The sequence below is a fragment of the Pyrus communis genome, chromosome 14 (assembly GCF_041283825.1).
Source record: "Pyrus communis isolate YQ-2024b chromosome 14, ASM4128382v1, whole genome shotgun sequence".
NCBI classification, from domain to species: domain Eukaryota; kingdom Viridiplantae; phylum Streptophyta; class Magnoliopsida; order Rosales; family Rosaceae; genus Pyrus; species Pyrus communis.
In genome coordinates, this window is record NC_142578.1 from 11,188,323 (window position 1) to 11,205,830 (window position 17,508).

Consider the following 17,508-nt stretch of genomic DNA (forward strand, 5'->3'; position numbering starts at 1 on the left):
AATTTATCGAAAGACCAACTGAGAATCAATCTTGTATGCAAGTGTAACATGTGTGGAGAAGAACCCCTTAGCTAGCATTCATCCATTCATTTTTGAATAAAAAATTCTGCTTTAATTTATAATCTGTGCATTTTAGTTTAATTTAGTCCAAAACTCAATCCCCTTTACTTTATTGTTCAATTTAGTTAGAAATCTGTTTAGTTTATGTTTTAAAGCATTTTGAGTTTTTGATTTGTCTTAGTGTTTTAAAGTTTAGTTTTGTATTCTTTGAGTCTAGTTTAGTGTTTTAAACTGTGTTTTTAAGTTTTTGAGTCAAATCCAAGTGATTAACAATCCCTCCTAATCCCCGGTCCAGAACGATCCTTACTTATACTTATACTACAATTGTCAAAAAGAGGGTTTAATTTGTGCGCGTATAAATCACGCATCAATCGCCTAGGGGTGAGGATCCTGTAAGCCTTATATGTATATTCACATCTCTACCTAGCATGAGGCCTTTTGGGAGCCTGACTTCGGGTTCCATTGGAACTCTGAAGTTAAGCGAGTTCGTGCGAGAGCAATCCCAGGATGGGTGACCCACTAGGAAGTTCTCGTGTGAGTTCCCAGAAACAAAACATTAAGGGCGTGGTCGGGGCCCAAAGCGGACAATATCGTGCTTTGGTGGAGTCGAGCCCGGGATGTGGTGGGGCTCGGGTAGGAATGTGACACTAGTAGCATGGAGTGCATGCATCCGCACATGTCCTGGGCACAAAGAATGCATCTAAACGTGTGCATTACTTGGTACAGCAAAGAATACATGTATATTATCTAATATGTCACCTTAGAAAGATAACTAAGATGAGACCTTATGATGGAGAAAGTCAGTTTTGGAGTAATTCATGGATATATTTCCATGACTCCAAATAGCCTGATTACAGCCAAATGTGAGTTGTCTCAAGTGGGCGCTGAGAGGGCATCTATACCAAGAGACTCAGGCAATGGCGTTGCTATAGTAACTGGACTAAGATTGGTATGACATATTAGTGTTTTTTTTCATACAAAGCGACATGCTCATATTTGAAGTATGAAAATACATCATATCATACATGTTGGAGACTAGAGTTAGGTAGTTGTATGTGCTTTAGCCGACCAAAATAGTGGGAGTAATGAATTAATCCCTTCTTCATTACTATGTGTGAGCAATTAGAGTTTCGAATCCAATATTTGTACCCTTTAGATTAAAGACTATGTCAAAAAAGGATACTTTACAACTTGTTACTTTATCATACTTATCTACAACGGTCAGCAATCATTACCGTCTAAGGGGGTGCGTCTGGAAAAGTGGTTAAGTCTAATCAGACTAACATGAGTGCTTTAGGGAAGATAGTTTGTCATTACACCACGTTTACTATAGCTCATTACACTAGTAAAAAAAACACTTTGCGCAATGTACGTACCTTCGTCGCGCAAAGTCAAAAATCGTTGCCTAAGGGTTTGAGTAACGCAACCTTCATCGCGACGAACAAGTAACGTGCATCGCGCAAAAAAGGGGTTTGCGTGACGCACTCGCGCAAAGAGGCTTTGCACGACGCAGGATGTGCGTTGCACAAAGATTCTTTGCGCAACGTAGGCATGTGTTACGCAAAACCCTTTTTTTTTTATAAAAATTATTTTTCTTTTGGTCAAAAATATTTTTTTTTTAATTTTTGATAAATATTATAATTAAATTCTAAAGAATAATTAATTAACCAAGAAAAATTATTTAATTATAAAATATATGAAAATGTATATACAAAATGTTTGAACAAAAAAGAAAAAACTACAAGTGAACTAGGTTTAATACATCAGGCTACTGGGTATCGGCAGGGCAAGGTGGCTCTGAGGTCGAAGGTGGAGCAAGATGAGATGATGGTAGCGGGATTTAGAGGCCGGACATCTGTATGGCTTGCACAAGGTCTTTCATTGTCCCGACATAGTTCCTCATCTCCTTGCCCTAGGCCCTCAGCTGCGCCCCCATCTACTCACTCTGAGCCATCACCTGTGCCCTCATCTGTTCGCCCTGGGCCCTCATCTGCTCTTCCTGGATCGCAAGCTGAACCTTTAAGGTTGTCACTTCCTCCTTCAATGCATCAACCTCTGCTGTGTTCGATCTGGAAGAAGAAGCACCTGTCTCACGAATCCGCGCTTTGCCCATACCCCGAACAATCTTGCCACGACAACGACCAAAGTTCTGATCCAAGACATCAATCATGATCTGAAAACCTACATCCTCGGGTACCATGATGTTCTCGATCGGGGTCTCCGGGGGAAGCTGCGATGTTGCTTTTTGGAGAACAGCAATACTCTTTTCCACCATAGTAGCCTGTATTAATAAAGAAAAGACATATAATGTTTAATAACAAAATATAAATAATATTTGAACGATTCATACATATAAGAATATTAATAATTACATATGCTTACATGAAGTTGCTTAGTGTTCTCATTATTAGGTCAAACGTAAACGTCCTTGAACATGTCGATCTCTGGGAACTTAGAACCCTCTTGAAGAAAAAACCATTAAGAAAATTTTATTAATCAATAATAATAGTATAAAATTTCAAAGTTAATATACTTTTACCTGACATCTTGCCTCAAGCCTATACGAAAAGGGTTTCGAACCGAAATGGTGGAGAAGTGTCTTTAATGCCCGAGCTTTCTGGCCAGTAACAGATTTCTTCTGTTAAACACACAATATACATGTTAGTGCGACTATTTGAAATAAATTAATAAAAAAAGCTTAAAAACATAACTAAAACAATAATAAATTATTATTAAAATATTATGTACATACCACAAATTCTGGGTCCGTAAAATGTTTGCAGAGCCACTCCCAATCCTTTGGGGCCGGTCCTGCAACTCCGTTGGAACATGTAGGTGAGCAATCTCCGGATTATCCCATCGCTTAAAATACATGTGAAAATTGTTCTTCCATTATTTGTACCTGATTGCTAAGGTCTTCTCTAAGTAGGCCATGGTCTCAGGGGATATGTCCTCAAGATCATAAATAACCTACGAATATGAAAAACAATAAAATAATAGTAAGAAATTTAATAATATTAAGATAATATATTTTGGTTTTTAATATTTGTAAACAAAATTACAAAAATGATAAAGGCTAAAAATTAATATACTAACCGACAACTTGTCTTGCACTAGTTCCCTCGTTTCCTCGGGAATGTCTGCCCAAGACTCCGACTGGAAAGGACAATTTTGTCTAACAACAACACCATAGCTACTAGCGACACCGCTATGCTGCTGTGAGGTAGCCGCTCCACAATGTTGCGAGTCATACGCAATCTTGATCTTGGAGGCACCCTGACGTGCACTATGTGCCTGCTTCAGCATTCGACTAGGCCCCCTGGTGTTTTTTTTAGCTGGCCAAAAATACTTAAATGGTGAAAACCCTAAGCTTAAATTTGTAAAAAAGAAATTTGACACAACCTCCCCTAATAGTATAGCATTTCCCAAAACCTTAAAACAGTAAAATAACAATAATTCACAACCCACAACACATTTTCACAATCCAGGAAATTTTCATCATCATAAAAATAATAGTTTTAAAATGAAAAAAAAATACAATGCAGTGAGAATTAGAAAAAACTACTTGGTTGGGAGGCCTCACCCCTGACTCTGGATGTTGAGGAAGTGTGATTAGAAGGCTCCGGCTCGCGGTGGCGCCAGTGACGCCACTATGCACTAAGCTGCTGAACAGACACTGATGACGTCGATGAGACAGGCACCTGGGACACCGTAAAAGTAGCCTCAGCAGGGGGTGTAAGCTCCCCAATCAATGGAGCACTCATGGCTGAAGCAGTAGATGCTGCTAATGCGGGAGGCGCATTGGTCACACTCCGACAACGAGTGACCAACTGCTACATCTATATAGTTTTTGAACCATAAAAATATGACATTAGAAACTAGGGGTCTTTTGATATGGGTCCAAAGTCACTAAAAATTGGACCTATTTCAAAAGTCAAAAGTCACTAGAAATTGGACCTATTTCAAAAGTTCCTTAGAAACTAATCCTTTCTTGCATTTGAAACTAGAAGAAAAAAGCAAAGAAAACTGAACAAATAAACCGTGTGTGAAAAAAGCATTGATATGACATCTTCCTAGTAAAAACACACTTCAACCCTGATTTAAGAAAAATACATTTAAAAAATCAATATGCTACCAAAATCAGCAACAAAAGTGAAGCACACAACAACAAATAAAAGGACCATGGTAATACATAAACAATGCAGCTACCAAATGCCAATATGGAAGTAATCCATGTTTAAAAGGTCAGTCAAACACTGCTTTTATTTAACAAAGCTAACATAAATAACAGTAACTGAGAACATTTATTTTATAAACTCAATAGAACCAGAAAACACGTCCTGTACATCTCAGCAAACTCTGCCTACCATATGTTATTCCTGTTTAATAACTATGCATATTCTTTTACAATTGAGCCATTAAGAAAAAAAATGAAAATTCTCCATAAAAAAAAAATATTTGATAATTTTATCAAAAAGAATGACAAAAGATAATATAAGGTGGTTTCTCAAAGATCAGACTTTTCTAGTTTTTCCTTTAGAAATCTACGTTCCAATAATAACTGCGGTGATATCCGTCTACACTTAATAGTTTTTTTTTTCTTCTCAGCAAAGGGACGTTTAAAAACGTAAAAGGACTTCCATTCAAAGGTCAACCAGATAACAAGCACACATAACTCAGAATTATTCATCCCTGTAACTATGACTTTCTAATAACAGATCCATACAAAACATTTCGAAACATAAAAGCACTTCCTGCCTCATCAACAAGTATTATGAATCGCTCACCTGAACATAGCAAGCCAATGTAACAAACAAACTAGAAAACCTATGTCCAAAAATAAACGGCTCAAGGTGGAAATGAACTTTTGTGAAATCAAAGTGCATTTTTTCCTGTCATAGTATTACCTGCCTTACCTCTGGATGGGGTTCTTCAACTTTAGATTGCTCACCTGACAATTCAATGAAAAAAGTTCAGTAATTATAAATTAAGTGCATAAACTCAGAACCACTAACTTGATTTACTTTTCATTAATTACATAAGCACCAACAACAAAAGATTGTTAGGATGGAGAACATGATCAGACGGGGAAGTATTTCTTGATGCAAACAATGAAAAAGAACATAAAAGCAAACATTTTCATTGAGCAAAAGATAACTAACCACTACGTTATCAAAAGAATGAGAAAGAATAATGAATTTATGAAGATCTTGCCTTGTAACCCAACGACTCCAATTAAGAGGGATTATCAGGACTTGCAACTTGTCATAGCCAGTAAGCACATAGGCACTTGCAACAACACGCAATATGTTTGCTCTAGCACCCTTAAACAGTGACTTAGCACCCTCATTTTTTATATTTTGCTTAAATGCATCCAAAGAGCTACTATATTTAACTGCTGCTTCTTAGGTCATCATCATCCATGGCGCACTATGTCAATGGGGGTAAGAAGCTAATCTAGCACCAATCGTAATTCCCCATCCCAAAAAGAAAACAAGAAGCTATCATGCAAGCCATCAGTTAAAACCACATGTTTTAGAGAATCGTACATTCCAAAGTAAAGTCCACAATACACGATAATTCCAACACAACTAAACCATTACACTGCCTTTCAACCACCCTTCTTGGCAGCCTTGGCATCACTTGCCAAGCACTGACCTCGTATTCAACGGGAAAATGCTATTGAAGATGGATGCCCAGAAATTGTTAGCATTTTCCTCCATGTTCATACACAAAACACACATCACGAAAATTGCAATTTGACCCTAAACCAGAACCAACATCCAATTTTATCTCAAGATTTGAACAAAGTACTCAGAAATCAACATGCAATTTGAGCCTAAACCCTAAATAACAAAAACCCATCGAAAATCAGAAACCCTTACCTTGATTTTGGGACTTGATTTGCGTCGGGTTCGAGAGCGTGGCGGCCCGTCTTTTAGAATGAGGGGGAGAGATTCACGTGGTGGTATACGAGAAAGAGAGAGGGAGAGATTCGTGTGGTGGTTCAACATTTGGGGTTCAACATTTGGGCAAAGAGAGAGGGAGAGATGAGCGAGAGGGAAGAAAGAGTTGGAGGTCTACGGGAAGAAAGGGTTAGGGTTCAACATTTGGGGAAAGAGTTAGGGTTCAACATTTGGGGAAAGAATTGGAAAATTGAAAAAGAAACCGCCTATTTTTCACTATGGAACCACCAAAATTATCACAACTAGCGCGACGAACGTATACAATTTGACGTCGCGCAAAGTGGTTTTACGCGACGATCACATTAAGACGTCGTGCAACGTATTTTTTGAAAAAAAAAATTTATTATAAGAATTAATGAAAATGTGACTTTCCTCCTTTCAAATTCAATTTTTTTTTTACATAAACCCCACAATAATATATTTTCCTAACAAAAACACACAATAATTTTTTTTACATATATATCATTCAATTTCTTAAGTGTTATAAGTAAAAAATAAATAAATTAAAATATACTTAGTATATACCATTGAACTTCATGGGAAACGCATTGTACAAAACTAGTTTCAAAGATCCAACTGTCAAACTTGTTTGTAAATGCTTTGAGATCGCATACGCCAAAAATCGTAAAAAACAAACATTCAGAGATCAAGTAACGAGGTAAAACTTTTCGATGGTTATAAACGAAAAATCACGATTTAACGGTTATATTAACTCCGATTTTGATGATTTTTTACAGCTACACTCCTTGACCTTCTATGAATACAACTAACTGATTCGATCGTCAATTTAAAATATTTACACAAGTGGATATCACAAAATCTTATGTTATAGTTGATGAAAGTATTAATAAATTCCAAGTGTTAGTGAATCTATCGTTTTGATGGGAAATGCATTGTACAAAATTAGTTTGAACGATTCAACCATCAAACTTGTTTGTATATGCTTCAAGATCGCATACGCCAAAAATCGCAAAAAACAAACATTCAAAGATCAAGTAACAAGAAAAAACTTTCCGATAGGTATAAACGAAAAATCATGATTTAACGATTATATTAACTCCAATTTTGATGCTTTTTATAGCTACACTCCTTGACCCTATATGAATACAACGTACTAATTTGATGGTCAATTTAAAATATTTACACAAGTGGATACCACAAAATCTTATGTTATAGTTGATGAAAGTATTAATAAATTCCAAGTGTTAGTGAATCTATTGTTTTGTTGGGAAATGTATTGTACAAAACTAGTTTGAATGATCCAACCATCAAACTTATTTGTATGTACTTCGAGGTTGCATACGCCAAAAATGGCAAAAAACTAACATTCAGAAATCAAGTAACGGGACAAAATTTTTTTACGGTTATAAACAAAAAATCATGATTTAACGGTTATATTAACTCCGATTTTGATGATTTTTTACAGCTACACTCCTTGACCCTGTATGAATACAACGAACTAATTCGATCGTCAATTTAAAATATTTACACAAGTGGATACCACAAAAATCTTATGTTATAGTTGATGAAAGTATTAATAAATTCCAAGTGTTAGTGAATCTATCGTTTTGATGGGAAATGCATTGTACAAAATTAGTTTGAACGATTCAACCATCAAACTTGTTTGTATATGCTTCAAGATCGCATACGCCAAAAATCGCAAAAAACAAACATTCAAAGATCAAGTAACAAGAAAAAACTTTCCGATAGGTATAAACGAAAAATCATGATTTAACGATTATATTAACTCCAATTTTGATGCTTTTTACAGCTACACTCCTTGACCCTATATGAATACAACGTACTAATTTGATGGTCAATTTAAAATATTTACACAAGTGGATACCACAAAATCTTATGTTATAGTTGATGAAAGTATTAATAAATTCCAAGTGTTAGTGAATCTATTGTTTTGTTGGGAAATGTATTGTACAAAACTAGTTTGAATGATCCAACCATCAAACTTATTTGTATGTACTTCGAGGTTGCATACGCCAAAAATGGCAAAAAACTAACATTCAGAAATCAAGTAACGGGACAAAATTTTTTTACGGTTATAAACAAAAAATCATGATTTAACGGTTATATTAACTCCGATTTTGATGATTTTTTACAGCTACACTCCTTGACCCTGTATGAATACAACGAACTAATTCGATCGTCAATTTAAAATATTTACACAAGTGGATACCACAAAAATCTTATGTTATAGTTGATGAAAGTATCAATAAATTCCTACTGTTAGTGAATCTATCATTTTGATGGGAAACACATTGTACGAACCTAGTTTGAACGATCCAATCGTCAAACTTGTTTGTATATGCTTCGAGATCGCATACGCCCAAAATCGCAAAAAACAAACACTCAAAGATCAAGTAACAGGAAAAAACTTTCTGATGGTTATAAACGAAAAATCACGATTTAACGGTTATATTAACTCCGATTTTGATGATTTTTTACAGCTACACTCTTTGACCCTATATAAATACAATGAAATGATTTGATAGTCAATTTAAAATATTTACACAAGCAGATACCACAAAAGCAGAAGGCAATGCAAGAAACCACCCCCCCCCTCCCAAAAAAAAAAAAAAAAAAAACTTTGCACGATGTACGTCCTGCGTCGCGCAATACATCTTTGCGCGACACAATTCTACATACGTCGCGCAAAGTTTTTTTTTTTTTTTTTTTTTTTTTTTTTTTTTTTTTTTTGGGCTTATGAGTACAAAATAAGTAAATGAAAATGTACTTAGTAAATACATATACCATTGATTTTGATGGGAAACGCATTGTATGACATTAGTTTCAACGATCCAACCGTCAAACTTATTTGTATGTACTTCGAGATTGCATACGCCAAAAATTGCAAAAAACTAACATTCAAAGATCAAGTAACGAGACAAAACTTTTCGACGGTTATAAACGAAAAATCACGATTTAACGGTTATATTCACTCCGATTTTGATGATTTTTTACAGCTATACTCCTTGATCCTATATGAATACAACAAACTGATTCAATCGTCAATTTAAAACATTTACACAAGAGGATACCACAAAAGCAGAAGGCAATGCAAAACATCTTTGAGCGACGCAGGACATACGTTGCGCAAAGTTTTATTTTTTTTTGTTTATTATTTTTGCCCTTTTGCTTACGAGTACAAAATGAATAAATGAAAATGTACTTGGTAAATACATATACCATTGATTTTGATGGGAAAAACATTGTATGACATTAGTTTTAACGATCCAACTGTCAAACTTGTTTGTATATAAGCGAGATTGCATACACCAAATAAAATTTGAAAAGTAGCAAAATTGTGGGGGGAAGAAAGCTCTCACCTTTGGTACGTTTAAATGGTTCTTGTGGCAATTGGGTTTTATCAGTTTTGAGTGGAGTGTTGGAATTGGAGTGATGAGTGTGATAAATGATAGAAGGACATTAATTTGTGGTTTCACTTTGCGCGACAACTGCCCATGTGCGTCGCGCAAAGTTGGGAAAAAAGAGGTAAATATCCTTCGTTTGGCGCCAAAATGTTGGGTGACGCACAAAAGCGTCTCGCAAATGCCTTTTGAGCGACACGACTTTCGCAGCGCAAAGTTTCGTTGCGCAAAAGATATTTTCCTGACGCTTTGTATTTAGCGTCGCGCAAACACACTTTGCGCGACGAAATTTACTCCGTCGCGCAAATAGATTTTTGTACTAGTGTTAGCTGGCCAGCGTTCACATAAAAAGATGGGTGTTTGCGCGACGAAATTTACTCCGTCGCGCAAATAGATTTTTGTACTAGTGTTAGCTGGCCATCGTTCACATAAAAAGACGAGAACATGAGTACTTATTGGACAAAGACATTTATTTCATGAGGGATTAAGAATGTCTCATCAGTGTTTTGTGAAAATCAGTTTAGGTTAGACGAAACGCTTTTGAGATCGAGAACATCTTCATTGGCTGTGCAAGTAGTTTAAAGTTTTATGTTCCTGTGCTGTACATGTTTTCATAGGGTCGCGCCATAATTCATTCTTTGTGATCGTGACAATGTTGGGATGATGAAAAGTGACTGAATGTGAGGATACCACTCGTATTTGTGTGACGGGGAGATATTGGTTTTATTTGACTTAGTAAAACAATATAATCGACCCAAATAAGAGGTGGATTATGATAATGGTAATATGCTTGGTATAATAGCTTTGGCTTAGCCTCCAAAGCCTCCAACCTCTCTCACAAAACTCTCCAAAATATTCGTTTCACCAAGATGGAGGCGAAGACTCAGGGGGAAACTCTTAGAAGTAATTCTAAGTAGCCAACTCACTACCCTACTTCCCAAACCTGCTTCCTCGCTCAGGATAGTTGTAAGAACAAGACGATTGTTCGACTCAAGGTTTTTCCTCTAGATATAATCCCTAAATCTTGAGTTTTTATATATGTTAGCACGTTCATTGGGCTAAAGTAAGCTTCTTAAACCCCATGGACTTACGTATCATGCATGCATTTATATGCATCCTTTTACAGCACTATATATCAAATGAGAAATGTAAAACATTTTTATAACATGATCTTTCTGCTCTATTAACTATAAGAAAGCATAGAATTAACTCAATTGGGGGCCATCGCCTCAAAAGAATAGCCAGGGAACTTCACAAACTTAACCCTTGATCACATGCTCATGATTAATTTGCTTTGTTACATGTCAACAATATAATCAAGCATATTTGTATACCTTAATTTCACCTATATTATATGATTTAATTGTTGAATCGCGTACATACTACCTTTCCTTGATTAGCCTTTTCCTTCTAAATGTTTTGCTTTGTATAATTTAATTGTTGAAGAACATAAGAGTTTTACATAAAATATATCTGATTTGTTACACAATAGTTTGGTGAGAAATCTATAATATTTTATGCATGGAACTCATCAGCATCCATTTTTACATAGAACTTATTTAACCATTGGGTCTGCATGCAATATAGAGCACTGGTTTAATCCATAACTGATGAATTTCATTGGTGTGCACGTACGTGTTCAACCAAGGGTAGGTGCATCCGAAAACCCTAATGGCCTTCACACTATCTAAAAAGGCAGCTAATAAAAGTACCTTTTTTCATTTACAAAAGCAGAAGCATATAGAACCAATCCCCAATTCAAGTTCACAAATAAAAAAAAGGAGACCAATTCTTATTGGTAAGAAAAATATCATCTTTTCACGAGCCTCATGGATTAGGGACCACAACTACACACAAAAAAACCATCACGATATTTTTGTAATTTCCTTGAGGATTTGTCTTAATCTCCAACAAAAAACTATATAAGGACCCAACACCAAATTGTGCTGCTAAACTTAATTGCCTCTATAGAGAACCACATAAACTGATAAAAGCAAAAGTATTCACTTAAACAAGAGCCACAAACGGTTCAATTATCACCTAGCTTAATTAGCCCAACCACAAATAATGGAGAAATGCAATTAAAGAGAGATTTCTAACTGCTTAGGTTAAATCTTTGGAAAAGCAGATTCTACCTATAAGAGGAAACAAAAATCGTATAATCTTGCAAGTGACGGATTGTCCTAATAAATAGGGTATCTTTCTCTTCAGTCTACTGTGTTTCGGGTTTAAACTCTTCATCTTTTTCTAGTTTAACTTAGAGTACTAATATCGCTTGTAATAACAAAAAGAAAAGAAAAAATATCGTATAACCTTTGAGCCAAATCACTGGCAATTCCAAATTAGCCTAACAATAATAAACATGTCCTTCCAAATTTTTTCTAAAAAAACAGGGGGCCCAGAAAAGCTATACCGGCCAGCCATGAAGACGATGAGCACCATATAATTGTTGTCTAACCCAGTATAGCCTTTTATGTATGCATGAAGTATTTAGCTATATATATTCATCTATTATTACCTAATTAAACTACTTAATTATCTATTGCCAATAATCACCAATTCATCACCATCCTTGTGGCACAAAATCAAATTAAAACCCCACTAGTGAACCTCTTGCAGTACCCGATTGAGAAATGTTGTTGTTGTTGTCTTCTATCCTGCCAAGTCATGTAGCAGCTGTGCCCCCATCAAATTTCTGTAAGGCAAATTATTCTCACCTTCCCCATCTAATAGCGAGTACTGAACCGGTTGACATTCTTCAATGTGATCTCTAGGGTAAAATAGAGAGCTCTGTGAGGCAGGAGAGAATGCTAAGCTCACCCCATTTCCGCCGTGCTGCTGCAACCCTAATGTCAACGACACACCACCACCGCCATTGAAACCCTGATTTGAGTGGTGATGATGTTCATTAGCATAAGAAACCGTCCCTCCAGAGTGTTGTTGATGATGATTATACGACGAAAAATCCAGCTCCATGGTCCCAAATGACTCATTTACCCTCCCAAAATTTTGATGCGGGTGAATGTGGTGACTTGAGATGGTATTCTTGCTGCCTCTAGAGTCATGATTCTTCTCCGGGTAGGTGATGATGGAGGAGAGGCACTCGGAGTCCATTTGGACGAGTTGATCGTGAGTCGGCTTTTCATCTTCGGGCCGGGACTGATGCGGGCTAGGATCGGTTGCGATACCATCTGAGGAGGTCATGTTGCTAATGTTCAAGTTGTTTTCACGTTCCTTTGTTTCTTCCATGTACATTTCTTCGACCATTGGCTTCCAAAGCCTAACTCTTGCGTTAATGAACCAATTGGAGACCTGTTGAAACATCCATGTGGCAACTAAAGGCGTCACATATATAATATGATTAATGGTGACATAGATTTTGGATTACAATATACATTATTTTATGATATAATATCATGTACAAATATAGTATTCAACTAAACTATGGATCCTAAGAAGATATGGCCCATAATAATATATATTAATTAAGTGGTGGGGAAATTTGAATTATATTATGGGAGGGATTGAGAAGGAGAAGGATGTGGACGTGCCTGGCTTCTTGAGAGACCCGTTTGGCGGGCTAAGATATGTTTATCGACATCGCTCGGGTACCTGCAACAAGTTTCACACAAACATTCTGTTTCTTTATTTGCAGTTTTTTGTAATTAAATACACAAATAAATTTATTACTGTTATTTCTTGAGAGAGAGGGTTTTTTTTTTTCCCTAAGAAGTAGAATAAGTGAAAATTCTATCGTGAATACTCTGAGTTGTTGGCCGTTAGATTTTCGCCATTCTTTTTTTTTTATTAAAGATCGAACGGTCAAAAACCTTGACGTATAAGATACTTTAGAGCATATTAAAAAATCTCGAATGAGAGACCAAGTGACCCACAATGGAATATACAACATAGAGAGCTTGGGGCCAAGGAAAAATATCAAGCAAAAGAAAACTGATGACATGATTGAAAGTAAAATGAAACAAAAATAAATAAATTTTTTTTTGGAATCTGAAAGGAGGTGGATAGAAACAACCAAGGAATTTGTATTGTATTTTCAATGTCTAGCAAAAATGATTGAGGCCGCACAAGATATGATTTGATGATGATCACAAAACTCTTGCCTTATTGATGATTAGTTAGCCAGTAGAAAATCATAACTAACATCAGCAAACTGTTTGTTTGTTTTTTCTCTTTTCCTTTCTTCTCTTATTACATTGATTCTCCCCAAAAATCTAATTTGTTGTTTACTTCTATGAGAGAGAGAGAGAGAGAGACGTACGGATGAAGAAAGTGTTCAAAGAGCCAAGCTCGTAGAACGGAGACTGATCTCTCAGGGAGGCCACGTTGGGGTCTCCATGGATGGCTTTCCATCATGTTCATCTGCTGAAATGCTCTCTGCTGTCGAAGTGTTTGATCGAGAATCCGAAGCCTCGGAGTCTCCCCTCTCGTCGTGCCAGGCGCCACTGGGTCCTTCTCTCCCATGGCCTTTCTTGTGGCCTGAATCTGACTCACAATCCCATCTTTCAAGCTCCTGAAATGCCTCGACATGGCCTTCGCCGCTAAGGCGGAGTACACGGTGGCAGCCCCAGCTCCTGCCACAGCCTCAAACGACGCCACCACCGCCTTCATTTGATCACAGTAGTGCTTGTACCTCCTCTCCACCTAAAACAAACACACATATGATCACGATAATAATTAAAGAACCAGAGATGGGTTTCAGAGAGAGTCTCAAATTTTAACCTTGATAACAATAAAAATCTAAAAATTTGAATTGGGTATTAATTGAAAAGATTAATCAAGCACAACCCGAGTAAAAAGTTTTTAACTTTGCCTTCTAATACCATTGAGAAATTATAAGAAAAATAAAAATAAATAAAAGATGGGTTTTACTATTATTTACCTCTTCAAGCATTGAAAGCAGTCTGGTTTTTCGCTTCTGCAACTCCACAAATTCAAGGGAGTAAATCTTGGATTGTTGCTTGTTTCTTGAAGAGCTAGTACTACCATTGTCCTCTTGTTCACCCCACCTTTTGTTTTTATGGGGCTTTTGCTTTTGTGTATCAGCAGTCGTTGGCTTTGTTGTTCCAAGGCTGCAGAACTCATTGAGAAGCTGCTGGGCAGGGCCCAAGTACTTTGAGTTCCTCAGCTGGAACAGTCCTTCATGTTGAAGACTGCTTGCCCCAGAAGCAGAAGTATGAGAAGCAGCTTTTCCCAAAAACCTATCTTGCATAAACATCATGTGGTCGTCCTCACCATCATCCTGATGGTCTTGATGCTGATGTGGCTGATTATGACTGGTCTGTTTGAGTTCAAAGGACTGCAACCCAATAGAGGAAGGATTGTTTGAGCTGAGAGAGAGTGAAAGGCCTTGACTTGGCCTCTCATTTCCTTCGCATGGAAAAACACACCTCAAAGAAGAATCATCTACCGGAAACCTGTTATTATTATTATTATTCTCTTGCCAACCATTGGATTGATGATGATGATGATGTGGAGGTCCTCCCACCAATAGATTGTTCTGATGATGATGATCAGTGCTGGTTTCTGAAATTCCAGTTGTGAAATCTGGTTGCTGTTGTTGTTGTTTACCAAAGAAGCCAGCTTTATTCCAGATGGATGAAGCTGCAGGGTTAGAAGCGTCATTTTGCTGCTTGGGGAACCCTATCATCTCCATGCCAGTGGTGAGGCTGAAGATCTCAGCAGGGTTTGACCCAAAGTCTTCGATCTGATTGGTGGTGAAGTGGGTGGTTGTAGGATTGCTGGATGAGACATCATAAGAGTAGCCGAATCCACCAACTGAGGAAGAAGCCATGTTGTTCCTTGACTTGTTAGCTTCACTACTCAGCAGTTCTCCTGCCATGAAAACAAAAGCTTCAAACTTTTCTTCTCCTTTCTTGCTCTTTCTCTCTCTCTGCTTTTACTGCTTTTTTTTGGGTGAAAGATACCCTCTTTTTTTCTCTGCAATTACTATTCCATCAAGATCCCTTGCCACAGAAAAGAAAAGAGAAAATTAATCATTAGATTCCCATTAGAACAGAAGGAGAAGTATATGATCAGTCTATTTCAAGATCAATCATCAGAATTTATGAAAAAATAACAAGGAATCTCTTTGATCGGATGAAGGAAAGAGGGGGGCTTACAGATTAAGTTGTTGAAGAGAAGTGGTGGAGGTTTATAATGGATGGTGGAGGAGGAGGAGGAAGGAGGAGGAGGGGGAGGAGGGAGAAGTGTGGAGGTCCTTTTGCTTTTTAGGAGAAGACTTCTCCTAATAAGCCAACAAAGGAAGCCATGAAAGAACAACCTTGGAAGAAAGAGAGATCCAAAATATGTATATAGATATATATATATATATATATATATATATATATATATATCTCCTCGATCGATCAGAAATAGAAGAAGATGATGATATGATCAGATAGGGCTTGATGATGACCTCCTAACCATGTTCATCATTTCATTTCCTTTCCATCGTCTCTCTCTCTCTCTCATCAAGTGGGGGTCAATGCAGCATGATTTAAATACCAACAAAATAGACTTCCTAGAATGAGAATACTCTAATAACCTTTCCCCCACCCCTCCTCCTCAATTATTTCATACCCAACAAATATTAAATTATTGTTCAGCCAATCAAATTAATTAAATAGTTAAAACTTTAATTAAAAATAATTTAAACCCAACCTGCCCTGAAAAGTACACTAATTCTGCTATTTCAATGGATTTACTCTACTTACATAAAATATATACTGATACATACTAGAATGGTTTTCAACATCAAAACTCACAAGCTCAAAATCCTAATGGAAAAATGATGTGATATTTTATGATCAAAAGGAAAACGAAAAAAAAAAAAAACTCTGTTGATTTGGGGATCGAATCCCAAGAAGTGATTCCTATGATGGGAGTTGTGTTCCAGGCTTTTTCAGATGGGGTTTCAGTGAGCCAAAATAAGGGCTATTGTAATTGGACAACGGTGAAAATGGTAGGACCCTTTTTGGCCATTCCATTTTCTCTGCTGAGTAGGTGTACCGTTTTTTCATGAACCACAAAATTCCGGGAATTTCTTCACAATTGAAAGAAACAGCGAATAGATGCGCCCAGAGTTGTGAAAAATGTTCCCAAAATTAGGGACTCTGTGGGATGAGATGATGAGGTGGTCCAATCCCAATGTTTTCCCCATCTAATTCTAATTAATTGGTGTAATAAACTAGTCCACCCATCTCTCTCTCTCTCTCTATGAAGAAGGACGCATAACACATTTTGCATGGGACCGCGGTGCATCTTTTCTTTTTTTCTCCACGCGCAACCAATGGGATGTCATTGCTCTTCCACAACCCTATCACCCCAATTTCTCAGCCACAAGTGTTTTTAAGGGAGTTAATGACTTGATATTGCAAGGTTATCATGCATGGGGAACCTTATTTGGGAGATTTTATGTTTATAAGTTGTTTTGAAAATCAAATTACAATGATTTGTAACACATTTGGGTTACTCATCACATGATTGATTATGTAGGTTTCGTAATAAAGTAGAATATGCGCGCCTAAACAAATCATGTATATTTGGTCGATGCACATAAGGAATGTAGCTAAAACTTGTTGAAATGCCAAATCGTTGTATAGAACATTGATATGGATATCTTATAGGCAAAAGGGGCGTTGAGGGGGAGCGAAAAGTGCAGTCCCACAGGGCCCCAAATTTGAAAGGGCCTCCAAAATTTTTGTCATCTAATAATTATATGTAATAATGTTCTATATTTAAAAATTATTTTCGTTAGCATTTTAAATTTTATTGTGCACTCCTTATAAGCGTAATTTTTTCCTTTACGTATAAAAATTTGGAGTATAATGAGATATTTTGAGTGCCAATAATAACACTTTTGAAAATGGTATTTTTTTTTTCAATTTTATTATATAATAATGTTATATATTCAAGTGAAACTTCAAAGTTAGAGCTTTTGTAGTTTTTTTTTTCTTTTTTCCTTTTTTTTAATTATTTTTTTTATTTTTTATTTTAAGATTGAACTGCTTTTGATTATTTAGTGAACGTTATGTTTGTAGCTCTTTATACTTATTATTAATGACATTTTTTAACTTGCA

The 17,508-nt window shown here is 36.5% G+C and overlaps 2 protein-coding genes across 2 annotated transcripts; both read right to left on the reverse strand.

The window, feature by feature from the left end:
* Positions 1 to 1,726: 1,726 nt before the first annotated feature.
* LOC137712004 (uncharacterized) lies at positions 1,727 to 3,470 on the reverse strand. The gene is made up of 6 exons (XM_088683890.1): positions 3,157 to 3,470; positions 2,963 to 3,030; positions 2,813 to 2,871; positions 2,600 to 2,698; positions 2,443 to 2,522; positions 1,727 to 2,341 (listed from the first exon to the last, which is right to left on the reverse strand). The coding sequence occupies exons 1-4, from the start codon at positions 3,364 to 3,366 to the stop codon at positions 2,619 to 2,621; spliced, it is 417 nt and encodes a 138-aa protein (XP_088540016.1). The 5' UTR covers positions 3,367 to 3,470; the 3' UTR covers positions 1,727 to 2,341; positions 2,443 to 2,522; positions 2,600 to 2,618.
* An 8,220-nt stretch (positions 3,471 to 11,690) lies between these two features.
* Positions 11,691 to 15,938, reverse strand: LOC137712768 (homeobox protein BEL1 homolog). The gene is made up of 5 exons (XM_068451927.2): positions 15,550 to 15,938; positions 14,310 to 15,393; positions 13,689 to 14,071; positions 12,961 to 13,021; positions 11,691 to 12,721 (listed from the first exon to the last, which is right to left on the reverse strand). Exons 2-5 carry the CDS (start codon positions 15,267 to 15,269, stop codon positions 12,062 to 12,064), a joined length of 2,064 nt encoding a protein of 687 aa, XP_068308028.2. The 5' UTR covers positions 15,270 to 15,393; positions 15,550 to 15,938; the 3' UTR covers positions 11,691 to 12,061.
* Positions 15,939 to 17,508: the final 1,570 nt, after the last annotated feature.